Genomic DNA, 15,705 nt, shown 5'->3' on the forward strand with positions numbered 1-15,705 from the left:
AAAGTAAGTATACCTACATGAGATATAGTAAATATAAAATAATGTCCAGATAATAGAAAACAACTTTTGAATTTAGTTAAGTACTCATTGGCGCAATTAGGGTCATTTTTTTTGCAATAAACTCATGTATATTTTGTCTATAAAATTTGCAACATTGAAAATAACTGAAAAATAAATAATAATTTTTGGGGTTAAGCCCCACCTCCTTAGTCCACACTTAGTTACGTCTAAATAAGTATTATATTAATTATTAATGGTGATTTGAGATTAGAAGCAACTTTTATTACCAATTATATTATATTTATTTAAATTTATAATATTGGAAAGAAATTAAATCTAGTGATGGGTGATTTTTTTCATAAAATATACAGTCTCAATTTCAGATATTTAACTTTTCGTCAAATATTATCAATTATAAATTATAATATATAATGTATATATTAATACTAATTAATACAAATAAATACTAATTATATATATATTATATTATTATACTATTATATATAATTATAATTTATAATACTTCTAGTTGGATTGGGAAGGAGTATATTCTACTAAGCAAATTTGTTTATTAAAATAGATAAACGATAGTAATGAAATACAATAACAGAATCAGGTAAATGGTTCTAGACAATATTTTTAAAACTTATATGTTGTTGCCACGTAATTGTATTTATTACTTAATATTTAATATTTTAAGTGACATACGTAATGTAATTATTATAATATTATATTATTATCTATTTATTATTTTTATTTATTTATAATTGAATTACATTAACAAGGTTTTTTACTGGGAATATATTATTAATAATATCTTTAGGGAATAAACTGATGAAATATAAAATTTAAAATATTCATGTATAAATTAAAATAAAATAATTTATAATCGACCTACCCAATAAATGATAATTTATTATATTTAATATTGATTAGGTATTAATTTCGTATTCGGAGAAAATGTTCTACTTGAAATTTTACAAACTAGTCGGTGCGTGCCATGGTCGGTACGGAAATTTGATGTACAAAAAGCAATAGGTAATCACTTTAATTTAAACCGACATTTTTATTTAATTGTTCATAAAAAAGTATATTTTAGGAAAAATATACAAGCGCTTCTAATATTTAAATACCATCTTAATCAATAATCGAATAAATAAATTTTAAAATATAATTAAAATAATACCTAGTATGTACTATTTATAAGTATCTTGTTTTACATAATTGTAAATTAAATCTAAACATTATTTTGGTTTAATTGTTTTATCACATTTCATTACTTCGATGAACAAATTGTAAACACGGTCATCTTTGATATAAAAGTTGTATTATAATATACATCTATGGATTTATTCTATTGAATTAATATAATATAATCTATGGCGATTGCCAAAGCCGTAACAGAAGACGCAGTCGACTAAAAATTCTATTATTTCATTTAGTTAACCAAGCAGACACTAACGAAAAATAAACTTTTCGTATAATTTTTTTTTTTTTCATAAATCACACTATTTTCAGACTTCAATTCAGCAAGCGTCGGAGTGTATACACGTCAAGGACTCCAATGAAGCCCGAAAGAATCGATATTTAAGGTAGATAGGTTTGTTTTCATGTCTATATTATTTTTCCAAGCACCGTAGACGGATATTTTAGTATTTTTGAAACGTATAAAGTATAAAATTCAAATGAAGTATTTTTTTACGGTCACCAGGCGTATATTATAGGATGATTATAATTGTATATCAATTACCTAGGTAGGTTCTTGAAATAGAGATTTCGGTTCAATTAATAGAATTAATGCCTTTTATAAATGATAAGTGATATTTCATATAGTATCACAATTTTATTTTATAATTAATTGTAATATTTTCCAAATCCAACGAAGAGAATAAATTATAATAAATTATAATTAATTATAATACAACATATATTTTATTATTATATTAGGTATATTATAGTTATATCTAACTTATAATGTTCACCATATGTATTGATCGTAGCAATGTTTAACATTGTACAACTAAAAAAAAAGTTCACTGAATGATTAACTGCCTATCTTGAGTCCTGACTAGTACCTAATGATCGACCCGTGTACTCGTTTATGAAAAATATACTAAAATACTTATATAGGTATCTATATAAATAGTAGTAGATACTCACAGGAGTTCTCATTTCTATAATTTATAAATTAAATTCTAAAATTTATTGGAATCGCATTTAATATTTATTTTCTAAAACACAATACCTATATCAAAAAAAAAAAAATAAGCGGGTAAGTCGTGGGTGTCGCTCTGCTGTACAGTAGGTTACTGTAATGGATGGGATTAAATTTGAATGCAATGATAGGTATCATTGTATACGAAAAACGATTCTGAACGGAGATGATTTGTCAGTCTAGGATATATTATATTTAAATATTGTCATATATTCTATTTTGAAACAAATATTTTATTTTTCAATTAAGACGCATTTTGCATAAGGCACGGTTAATTAATTAGTGTAGTTATCATAATTCATAATACCTTATATTATCATAGATATACGATTACCTGGTTTGAGGATAAATCGTTATCATTACGCGATTTCATAAAAATTTAAAACTCAAACGCTCAAAACATTTTTCCTATAATGACACTTCAAATTTTCTCTATAGCTATTTGAAGCAAAACTTATGGAAAACTTGGTGTTAAATTGTATAACCTTAGATATAAATACAAACAATATTATGAATTTTGAACTACAAAATAATTTGCAAATATTCATGGTTTTGACGAATTTTTGTCAATATTTGAAATTCAAATGCTAATAAAAATTTAATTTGAATTTCCGATGGACATTTTTTTTTGTGATAAAGATTGAAAAACTTGTAAGGAGCCTTGTATTAAATTTTCAAATCTTAGGTATAAAAGGAAAATTTTTTATGAATTTATAGAATAAAATAATTTACGAATTTTCGTGATTTTTACGTATGTTGTCAAAATTAAAATTTGAATGCATGTAAAAAAAAAATGTAGCTATATATTTCTTTTATTTTTCAACTGATATTGCAAAAGTATATTATGAGCCTTGTATTAAATTCTCAAATCTTAGAATTAAAAAGAAAAACTTTTATGAATTTCGATCTAAGATGATTTGAACATTGCCGTAATTTTTATGTATTTAGTCAAAATTTGAACTGTAAATGCTTATAAAAAAAATTTGTGACTATATATTTCTTTTATTTTTCAAATGCTATTGTAAAACTATTTTAGGAGCCTTGTATTAAATTATCAAATCTTAGGTATAAAAGGAAAATTTTTTATGAATTTCTAGGATAAAATAATTTACGAATTTTTGTGATTTTTACGTATGTTGTCAAGATTAAAATTTGAATACATGTAAAAAAAAAAAAATTGTGGCTATACATTTATTTTATTTTTCAACTGCTATTGTGAAAATATATTATGAGCCTTGTATTAAATTCTCAAATCTTAGAATTAAAAAGAAAAACTTTTATGAATTTCGATCTAAGATAATTTGAAAATTGCCGTAATTTTTACGTACTAAGTCAATATTTGAACTTCAAATACTAATAAAAATAAATTGTGCCTATGTATTCTTATAATTTTTTTAATCACTATAATAATAACGTATGAGGAACTTTGTATTAAATTTTCAAGTATTTTGATAGGGCCAAAAAATTTTTATCAACACTTTAAAAAAAAATTTTCAGAAAAATTGAAAATTTCAGTCGTCTATAAATATTTCAAAAAAAGTCAAAATATTTTGAAAATTAAATCATGTAAAGAAAATGCCAATCCTAATAACTGGTAAAATTTTCAAGTATCTAGGACTTATACTTTTTGAATAATAACAAATATTTAAAATCGTTTGAGGATAAATCGTTATCGTTACGTTATTTCGTAAAAATTTAAAATTTAAACGCACTTAAAATTTGTCCTATAATGATGCTTCGAGTTGTCTCTATAACTACTTTAAAGGAAAACTTATTGAAAACTTAGTGTTGTATTTTTAATCCTTAGTTAAAAACGCAAAAATTTTTATGATTTTTCAACTTCAAAATTACTTGAAAATTTTCACGTTTTCGACAGATTTCGTAAAATTTTGAATTATAAACGCTTATTAAAAAAAATCGTGACTTACGATTTTTAATTTTTTTTAGCCACAATAAGAACAACTCATAAGGAACCTTGTATTAAATTTTCAAGTTTTTTTGGTTGTCCAACATTTTTTTACCGACACTTCAAAAAAGAATTCTCAAAAAAGTCGAAAATTTCAGTGGTCTATAAATAACTCAAAAAAAGACAAAAATTTTTGAAAATTCAACTGTATATAGATAGCACTACTATAAACATTTGGTGAAAATTTCAAGTATTTACAGTGATTAGTTTTTGAATTACAACCATATAAAAAAATCGATTTGGTCGATAACTGATTTTACGTAAAAATTCCCGTTTTTCTGTCATTTTTTTTTTTTTGTTTATCTCGATTTTTTTTGAAAAATGTTGGAAAATGTTTACTTTTGACCTCTATAATGCACCAAGGATCTTCACTCTTACATCGGAAACCATCCCCAAAGTTTGAAATCGAAGCATTATTTCGACTAGTTATGCTGTACACAGACACAAAACAAAAAAAAAAAAAAAACACACACACATCATTGTAAAATCAATACATTCATCACTTCGTTCAGAATCTAAAATTAGTATACAATAAATTGAAATAATATTTATAAATTATTGAAATAAAATAAATACACCAACTAATAAGCAATTATAATAAATCCTTCTATTATTAAAATACAAATGAACCTATAAGTACCGGAGTTTTAGTAAATATCTAAATTATCGTTGTTAGAGAAAGAATATTAATAATGTGCGATAGACGGCTGCACCTGTAAAGCCGATGACGAATACGTGCGCGCACGGACGGCGGTCAACACGTTACGCGTCGGGCGTGTAGTTACTTATGTCGAAAACCGGTAGAGATCCCTGTAAGGAGGAGAGAGTGAGAGAGAGATAGTGGACTGTATAACTATAAGGACATGAATATAAGATAACTAATAACATTGAGTTTGATGGTGTGGCAATGTACAGAACAATATTTATTGTTGGCGTTCTGCAATTCAAATATCTTACGTACTAGTGTTAGTAGTAGTATTTGTCATGGCACGATCACAACTCGATCGGCAAAACACTACTATAATAATTCAATATATGATAATACAAAAAAAAAAACGTATGGGTCGCGTAATGCGAGTAATAAATGTAAACAATAACAAACAAGATAATCGTGTGTACGACCTGATACGAAGAAAGTTCGATGATACCACGGTGAGAGTGCGGCAACTGACCCGGTTCGACGGTGAGACGGTGACAACGGACGTTGAACTGGTGTGCAGCACTTGCACCTACGTCGAACGTGACGAACAGGTACGACGACACCACGTATATACGGCCGGTAACGACGGCGGGCGAAAACACGTGGGCGCGAATGCAAGTTAACAAATTCTGAGCACGGCTCGGGTTGCGGGACGGACGTCGTCCACAACGACACAACAATACAAAAAAAACTAGTTGATCGCACCGCGTTCGGTGAGTTCGCACTGCGTCAAGCGAACGGACGGAAACCACGTGGACGTGTAGGTGCACGGCCCGGGGCGCACAGCGAAAAGATCGGGCAGGCGAAAAAAAAATAAGCCGTGGGTTCGGCAAACACGGATCGCGGACGCGATGTGTTGGTGAGCGCGAGGGCTCGGGTGCACAAAAAAAAAACAATAAAACGCACAATGGTGATTTACGACGACGGGGCGTCGGTTCGCGACAAAGAGAAACATGCAGCTCGTGCAGTCTGCCTAGACGGCTGGAAAACGACAACGGCCAGCGGCGGCGCAACGGCGACGGGTGGCTAGATGCGACAGCGCGGTTCCCCACTTCGTGAGGTCCAAGTCCGCTCTCACAGCTTATCGGTGGCGGCGGACGCATATAATGCGCAAAAATATCATATGTCGATTATGTACCCAACATTTCCTCCCCGCGTTGAAAGACCAGGGCGTCTTTCAAGAGATCATCAAACATGAAGATGGACGTTGAAGTCAGATCGTACACATTACAAAAAAATACGGAGCAAAAATACATGATAAATAACAATTAAAATATCTACATAGTACCTGACACTCATCAGTAGACAAATACATAAATAACGTGAACCAGACTGTGACTGTTGCACAAAAAAAAAAAAAAAAAAAATTACAAAAATTTACATAATGAGGACCTTGGGAGATGAGGGCAAGTTTAGGGCTCGACTGGTAAACGCACAAGTTTCACGACCGGGCGCTTGTAGATACCGTCCCGAGTGCGCACGGACACGACACGGACAACATCATCGGCACCTGGGTGGACCTCGGTGACACGACCGAGCCGCCATTCGGTAGGTGGTCGAGATGGGGCCTCAACAATGACCATATCGTTGACCTTCAAATTTGGAGATGACTTGTACCATTTTGAACGACCTTGCAACGACGACAAGTACTCACGGGACCACCTCTTCCAGTAAGACTGGTGGCATTGGCGTATGAGTTGCCATCGGTTCAACCTATTAATCTTTATGTCAGTGATGTCACGTTCTGGTAGGGCGTGAATAGGTTCTCCGATCAAGAAATGCCCCGGAGTCAAGGCGCTTAAATCATGCGGGTCAGATGACGCCGGCGTGATTGGTCGAGAATTGAGGATACCCTCGACGCGGGTAGTCAAAGTAACAAATTCTTCATGAGTTAATATCTGCTGACCAATAACATGCTTGAGATGGACCTTGGCACTCTTAATTCCAGCTTCCCAAATGCCGCCGAAGTGCGGTGTGGCAGGCGGATTGAAATGCCACGTGCACGCCAGATGTGAAGAGATTCGATCCTGCTCTTTGGCGTTGCGAAATAGCAGTTTGAGTTGACGCGCAGCACCCACGTAATTCGTGCCGCAGTCAGAATAAATATCGGTAGGAATCCCACGTCTAGCGACAAAGCGATCCAAGGCCGCGAGAAACGCATCAGTGGTTAACTCTGTGACGATTTCGAGATGAACTGCCTTCACAGCCATACATACAAATAATGCCAGATATACTTTCACTGATTGGGCGCTGCGACGTTTATGCTCTTTCACAAGAAAAGGACCTCCATAGTCCATACCAACATGGGAAAATGGTCGATGAGGTCGAACTCGGTATGGCGGCAAATCGGCCATGATTGGCTGAGGACGGATGGCCTTGTGACGTGTGCACGGAACACAAGCAAAAATTTCACGACGCACTGCGGCGCGGCCAGACATGATCCAAAACCTCCTGTTCAACATTGACAATATCAGCTTCGGTCCGCCATGGAGGAACGACAAATGATAATGACGAATTAACAATGTCGTAAGATGTGAATCTCGTGGCAGCAGAATCGGGTGCTTCGAGTCAGGGTGTATAAAGGAAAAACGTAGACGGCCTCCGACTCTCAAAACTCCTGTCTCATCGACGTAGGGCGCTAATTGAGCTAACGACGGAGGTGATATCGTAGACTGTTTCTTCAACATGTTAATAAGTTCGGAAAAGTAATATTTTTGTGTCTGGCGTACGACAACGGATAGTGCAGTTTCGTATTCTAAAAACATTGGTGGCCCCGAACAAACGGGCTGTCGGCGTGAGCGACGTACAAAACGGAAAACGAACGAAAGGACACGTTGCATTCTGGCAAGCGATGAAAACCGAGTGAACAACTCAAGTGGAGATGACGATACATTGGCGACAAGAGTCGAAGTGACGTTAGGCCTGGTCTCGGGCAATTGGTCAGGACTCAATGGCGTGAATTTGGACTTGGGCCATTGCTCTTCCGGCCGTCGCAAAAACTCTGGGCCATTCCAATAAATATCCGATGACATCGCAGCCCTGGGTAGAAGCCCGCGGGAAGCAGGGTCCGCGGGATTCTCGGCGGTCGACACGTGACTCCACTTGCAGGCAGGGACAAGCTGGTGGATTTTGGCGATTCGATTAGTGATAAAAATCTTAAAATATTTTTGATCCGATGTCAGCCATGACAAAACGATGGATGAATCGGTCCAGGCACGAAGACAAGCTATGGAGATCTCGGACGACAGAACCTGACGGACATGGTGGAGTGTTTGAGCCAGCAATAGCGCCCCGCATAGTTCCAAACGTGGTATAGACGGAGAATCGTTGGCGACGGCAGTTTTGATAGGGGCGACCTTCGTTTTACATGTAATAAATTTGACTAATATGTCCCCCGCGGCGTCAACACTGCGCATGAATATGGTGGCCGCGTATCCTTTGGTCGATGCATCCGCGAAGCCCATCAATTGAATATCTTGCTGATGTACAGCCGGAATGTAACGAGGGATTGATAGGCCAAACACATCATTTAGCTCCAAACAAAATTGACGCCATGTCGATAATAACTCGTCGGTAATGAGATCATCCCACCCAAGCTTGCTGCACCACAGCGATTGCATAAAGCACTTTGCCCAAAGTAACAACGGACCCAGCGCGCCTATAGGATCAAACAAACGTGCTATGACTGAAAGGACTTGGCGTTTGGTTGAGGAAGTTTGTTGAACACTGGTATGGTAGGCGAAGTTGTCATTATTCGTGTTCCAATGAAGACCGAGGACTTTGACCGACTGCTCATCTCGTGGATCAAAGGATACGGAATCTATTCGATCTTCAGGACGGAGAGACTCGAGAATGAGGGCACTATTACTCGTCCACTTGCTCAACTCACAAGCTCCACCACGAAGTAAGTTGACAATATCGTTCTTTCGGCGTAATAATTGTTCTTCGGTGTCTGAACCTATAACAATGTCGTCCACATAAGCTGACTGAGTGAGAACACCCTTCGCCAACGGGAATCGGTGACCATCTTGGGCATCAAGTTCATGTAAGCACCGGATTGCAAGGTAGGGTGCACAGTTAAGGCCATAAGTGATGGTACATAGTTGAAATTCCTGCAGGTCATCGGTGGGGGAATCACGCCAGAATATGTGTTGGAATACGCGATCTTCCGAACGAATAAGGATTTGTCGGTACATCTTGACAATATCGGCGGTCAGAATGTATTTGTGTAATCGGCAACGCAGTAGAATGTCACGCAAATCCACTTGCAGTTTAGGTCCGGTGCACAAAACATCATTCAAAGAACGACCAGACGAAGAGACTGAGGAAGCGTCGAAGACGACTCGTATTTTTGACATATCACCATCGGACTTGAATACGGCGTGATGTGGAATGAAATAGATGCCCGGTGACGGGGCTGGCACCATGTGTCCCAGCGAACGATAGGTGGACATGAACTGGCGATACGCCGCATACAGCGCGGGATCCTTGGCCAATCGCTTTTCTAGATTATAGAATCTTTTCATTGCTATGGAACGCGAATCACCTAGCCCGTGACGCGATGTACCTTGCTGTTGAGTTGAACCGGTGAACAAATGGCGAAACGGTAGGGCGACACAAAATCGACCTGTCGTATCACGCGAGGTAGACTTTATAAAATATTCTTCGCACCACTGGTTTTCCGTGGTGGGCGACGACGGGGCGGCGGGTTCTTCGATCAACCAGAATTTTTTAATTAAATCGTCGATTGAAGACGGAGCGATTGCGGTGGTCAGCGTGACTGGAGGTGACTTGTTCGGAGTAGAAAATGAGCCGAAAATTATCCAGCCAAGCTGAGTGTCAAGGGCCGATGGTAAACCCGAGTGATGTTCCACACCCGCGTGTGGGCGGATCAGACTTGGTAGGATATCCGCACCGAATAGAACGTCGATGCGAGACGGGATGTCGAATTTGTCATCGGCGAATCGAAGGTGTTGATATTGTTGACGCACGGTCGCTGGTAACCGAGTAGCTGGCATGGCAGTGGTAATTTGTTTTAGAACAATTAAGTCAACAGACGGGAATAAATAATCTGGTTTAACGTGTGAGGAAAACTGACAGCTGGTTATACCTTGAACGTGGGACACAGGACTTTGTGCGAAACCTACGATGTCAGACTTGTAACGACGTTTCGAAAGTCCAAGCCGCGCTGCACAATCACCGGTCATGGCGGAAATCTGCGAGCCACTATCGAGCAGTGCGCGTACGCAGTGTACTTGTTCCCACGCATCCTTAATGTGAACAATCGCTGTACCTAGTACGACGGTAGAATTGGCGCAGGCGGCACCGACAAACGAGCTAGAGTCACCACTCGACGTGGTGGGTTGGGGTACCGGGTTACTATTCGAAGTCGTATTATCTACAATTGACGTTCGATTTTGTTCACGATGTAGTAGGGTGTGATGACGCTTACTGTTGCACGAAAAACAACCCTTGGTTGACGGACACGTATTGACCATATGACTCGAACTCAAACACGCGAAACACAATTTACGAGCTAATACAGCATCTCGTCGTTTATCAACAGTCATTCCGGTGAGTTTCGGACATTGATATATTCTATGATCGGGCTTATCACAATATAAACAATTCCTAGTCTTATATTTAGTCGAAGCGGACGTAGTAGCAGCGAACACTGATTTAGTCGATTTGGTATGTTTACCGCGAACATCCGGTTTTTCGAACGGTTTTTCGTTGCGACCGACTTTATTAGATTTGGTAAGATTTTCCAAAATCTTACATCGATGTTGCACAAAATTTACTAATTCGTCAAAAGTCGGAATAGTTGACTGTGACGTACTAGATTCGAACAGTTGTAAAGTGATCGGGTCGAGAACGCGAGAGCACATATGGAAAAGCAAAAAACTCGAAAGGTCAGCGACCCCCAGCGATTTAATTATTGATACATTTTCCTTAAATGTATTAACGAACTCAACTAAAGCTGGTAGTGATTCATGAGCGATTGGTTTAAAGGCGAATAATTTGTCCATGTGAGCGGAAGCTAACAAACGTTTATTGTTGTAACGCTCGGACAACGCGTCCCACGCGATCGGGTAATTAGCCGCGGACAACGGTATAGATTTAATAATAGCCAACGCTGAACCAGATAAACACGACAGTAGATGATGAAAACGCTGTGCGTCATCTATGTGTTGGTTATCATGTACGAGTGATATATATATATCGCGAAACGATCGCCACGATAGTAAGTTGCCGTCGAACATAGGTAATTTAATTTTTGGTAACGCGACGAATTGTTGTTGTGGCACGGAATTGGTGAACGACGAAGACGACGATTTACTTTCGGAAGTAGTCACGGGAACGGCACTCGCGACAATTGTTTTTATTTCAAGGCGTAAGGATTCCATGGAAGTAATCAACGGACGATCAGCCTGTTCAAACTCGGCAATACGGTCAACATCGATTAATGCATTAATAATGATATCTTGTTGGTGATGAAATTGTTCGACAAACCTATTTAGTTCCTCAGCGTGAATAATCAACGACGGTATTTTTCCAATATCAGCGCGTGCCTCTAATGCTGTGGCGTGAATATGTTTAACCGAATTTAATATATTATCGCGTTTGACGCGACTTCGCAGTAGAACTTTTTCCGGATCCTCTTCTTTCTTTGTTGGTGCCATGACGATACGGATTAAATTAATATGTGATGAGGTACGATTGTGACGAAGTAATTACACGAAAATAAAATCCGGCTCGAACGGACCAAAACAATGTGCGATAGACGGCTGCACCTGTAAAGCCGATGACGAATACGTGCGCGCACGGACGGCGGTCAACACGTTACGCGTCGGGCGTGTAGTTACTTATGTCGAAAACCGGTAGAGATCCCTGTAAGGAGGAGAGAGTGAGAGAGAGATAGTGGACTGTATAACTATAAGGACATGAATATAAGATAACTAATAACATTGAGTTTGATGGTGTGGCAATGTACAGAACAATATTTATTGTTGGCGTTCTGCAATTCAAATATCTTACGTACTAGTGTTAGTAGTAGTATTTGTCATGGCACGATCACAACTCGATCGGCAAAACACTACTATAATAATTCAATATATGATAATACAAAAAAAAAAACGTATGGGTCGCGTAATGCGAGTAATAAATGTAAACAATAACAAACAAGATAATCGTGTGTACGACCTGATACGAAGAAAGTTCGATGATACCACGGTGAGAGTGCGGCAACTGACCCGGTTCGACGGTGAGACGGTGACAACGGACGTTGAACTGGTGTGCAGCACTTGCACCTACGTCGAACGTGACGAACAGGTACGACGACACCACGTATATACGGCCGGTAACGACGGCGGGCGAAAACACGTGGGCGCGAATGCAAGTTAACAAATTCTGAGCACGGCTCGGGTTGCGGGACGGACGTCGTCCACAACGACACAACAATACAAAAAAAACTAGTTGATCGCACCGCGTTCGGTGAGTTCGCACTGCGTCAAGCGAACGGACGGAAACCACGTGGACGTGTAGGTGCACGGCCCGGGGCGCACAGCGAAAAGATCGGGCAGGCGAAAAAAAAATAAGCCGTGGGTTCGGCAAACACGGATCGCGGACGCGATGTGTTGGTGAGCGCGAGGGCTCGGGTGCACAAAAAAAAAACAATAAAACGCACAATGGTGATTTACGACGACGGGGCGTCGGTTCGCGACAAAGAGAAACATGCAGCTCGTGCAGTCTGCCTAGACGGCTGGAAAACGACAACGGCCAGCGGCGGCGCAACGGCGACGGGTGGCTAGATGCGACAGCGCGGTTCCCCACTTCGTGAGGTCCAAGTCCGCTCTCACAGCTTATCGGTGGCGGCGGACGCATATAATGCGCAAAAATATCATATGTCGATTATGTACCCAACAAATAATATTATACTCGTATAAAACTATAATACGGTCTTGAATAAAATATTTAAAACATAATTAAACACATAATAATTAGGTAGGCCGTAGGTAGGCAAGTCAAAACTTAAACATTATTCTCTATAAATTGAGAATGATATTTTATTTGCGGGTGAGACACATTCGAATTGCACACATAATTACACAGCATTTTATTAGAAACGGATAAACGTAAAACAGATTATTTACTTATCGTCACCAACGTCTGCACCGGGCAAACAGAAGATGACAACTGATCATTAAACGGGTTATTTTAGCTATATTATATTATTTAACTTTATTAAAATTTCAGATATGGTATTAATTTTCTAACTGAATATCTCATATTCAGCTGTGAAGCCTGTGTGAAATGTGTTGACAATGTTTCAAAGATGACATTTTATAGCAGATATTGATTCAGATATGGGGTGAGTAATTTTTATTTGTCAATAGGTTTCTTTTTATAACAGATGATTTTATATCAATAGTTTGTCTCGGCTTACGAATCTGAAGATTACAGACTGCAACCTTTACCTTACGATATTTTCTATTTTTTTTTTTTGTTTTTTGTTTGTTTCTTTAAATTCATTTACCTTGCGGGCGGCTCCGGCACTTTCCTACTCTTTTATTTTTTCATTAAAACTTAACTCTAATTGGTATTTTTTATAAATCTTTTCAACTTTAAAAACTTGTGCCTTCTTTTAAACAATCATTATTGATTGTCTAATTATAGTGAATGTTTTTTTTCGGTTTAAGGATCTGAGAGTACAGACTGAAATCTTCAGTGTATTCCTATACTATATAATCTTTCTCTATATTGTTAATTGATCAGAATCTTTCAATTAATTGTCTTGTAATCACTGGTATAACACTATTCCGGTTATCAATAAAATCGTGATAAAAATAAGGAAATTAGTCAGGTATAATATTTTTAAAATTTTCTTTTAATAATTTCCTCAGTGATATTTAAATATTTTCGAAATTATCAGGTACGATGACCTGTAGGCAGTATAGTGACTGGGCTAGTGAGAAGGGGAGGTGTAAGGGAGAGAGTGAAAAATGTAGAGAGAGATGGAGGAGAGGTTCAAGACGAGAGAAATAGTGTAAAGAGGTATTATAGTGAGAGTGTATGTAAGAAATAAAGAGTGTGAAGTGGTAGAGAGGATAGGGAGTGTGATCTAGTATTCTAGTGAGTAGGTGAGGCGTAGAGGCGTGATTAAGAGAGTGGGTGTGAGAGAAGGCGGTATAGCGAGAGAGAAATGTATAGGTCGTGGTAGAGGGTGTGAGGGAGAGAGAGTGAGAGAGAGGGTTTTAGAGGTAGAGTGTTAGATTAGGTTTGGTGGGATAAGGGGGAATGGTTAGGTAGACTAGTTATGTTAACAGTGCTGAATACGTAGGAAAGGAACTTGAAATGCAAAGGTCACTCGACTCTTTGGCTGAAACTAAGTACCAAGTTAATAGGTTTAAAACCTTCGACTTATGGGATAGAATAAAAAGAGCCATTTGGTTAAGAGGATGTAAGCACAATTTTTTCTTTCTGACAGGCGCAATATAGCAAATTTTTCGTTCATTTTAATTATAATAATTTTAATAACTTATAATATTAGAGTGAAATGAACGGTTAGATCATCATCTAGAGCATATCATAGGTTTTTATTATATTTTAATTCTTAAGCGAGTTTCGAGTATTTTAAAATATTCATAACTCGCTTCAAAATTGAGCCTATGAGATGCTCTAGATAAAAATCATAAGTACCTTTAAATTTTAAAAGAGTTCATTTCACTCTAGTTATATTATGGTTATAGTGAACGTAAAATGTACCATGTTGTGCGTGGGTCAGAGAGAAAAAAATACACTGACATCCTCTAAAGTGTTAGCAAGTTGAAAAACCTCTTGAATGTTTATTGTTAACATTATTACAGTCTTGTAATAGATACTTTTTAAAGTGTTCAAATTCAGCGGTGTGTTAAAATATCAGGGAGGGCTGTACTAGGGAGGTACTCGATATAATACGAAAAGTAAGTTATATAAGTTACTAAATAAAAAGTATGATTTTGATCATTATATATTGTTTCGTTAAAATATGAAATTGTTAATATATTATTATAAATTCTCATTCTCGAAATATTCATTAGAGGACTTCTAATTTAAAAAGTATTCGATTATCTACTTTACAAGACTGGATTTTGACTGCGATTAAAACAATAAAGGTGAAAGTAGGCATGATTGGAAGTAAAAGTAATAAGTAATAACTTTAGAGCGAAGACTTCTATGTACTAAAAATTCATCAAATATATGCAGTTGAATATGTCCTAAAAAAAAAATACATTCCTTTTATTACAATAAAAATTGCTTTATTCATATGTAATATATTATAAAATATGCAATATGCATTTAAAAATCATCATAAACTACCAGTACAAATTCAAATTCTTCATTCATATTTAATATACTGTAAAATTAGGTATACCTTGAATCATGAAATTATTTACCTATAAGTACCTGCAGATGTTCGATAAACTATCAAAATATGCACTAAAAACATTAAGAATTTGATCACAGTATACGTTTTGAAATATGATATTATGTACTTACTAAAAACAAAAAAACAAAAAAAAAAATGAAAAATGCATAAAAGTCCTTGCTCATCTTTTATTACGTATGGATATAGATATATTTCTAAACGGAAACCGGGGTACATAATCGGTAAACGGTTATAGTGTCATAATAATAAGCGATGTCCTTAAAACATAAAAAATATAAATAATAATATTTTGTTTTCAACTAATTACAATAAGCATTGCGCTCAAAATAATTATATTTTTATAAGCTTTTTATTGTAGGTACCTAAATAATGGAACAGTTTCGAAAAAATTAAAA

At 36.7% G+C, this 15,705-nt stretch overlaps 1 protein-coding gene across 1 annotated transcript; it reads right to left on the reverse strand.

Annotated features, from left to right (window-relative positions):
- Positions 1-6,293: 6,293 nt before the first annotated feature.
- LOC149058505 (uncharacterized) lies at positions 6,294-11,564 on the reverse strand. The gene has a single exon (XM_089218383.1). It carries the CDS (start codon positions 11,562-11,564, stop codon positions 6,294-6,296), a length of 5,271 nt encoding a protein of 1,756 aa, XP_089074509.1.
- Between the last annotated feature and the right edge of the window lie 4,141 nt (positions 11,565-15,705).

Source organism: Diuraphis noxia, unplaced genomic scaffold (assembly GCF_037042655.1).
Source record: "Diuraphis noxia isolate RWA-SAM2 unplaced genomic scaffold, SU_Dnox_SAM2 contig0002, whole genome shotgun sequence".
Taxonomy (NCBI): Eukaryota; Metazoa; Arthropoda; class Insecta; order Hemiptera; family Aphididae; genus Diuraphis; species Diuraphis noxia.

Bases quoted from the DNA above. Each gene is read 5' to 3' on its own strand.
- LOC149058505 (XM_089218383.1), bottom strand. From the start codon at position 11,564: ATGGCACCAACAAAGAAAGAAGAGGATCCGGAAAAAGTTCTACTGCGA.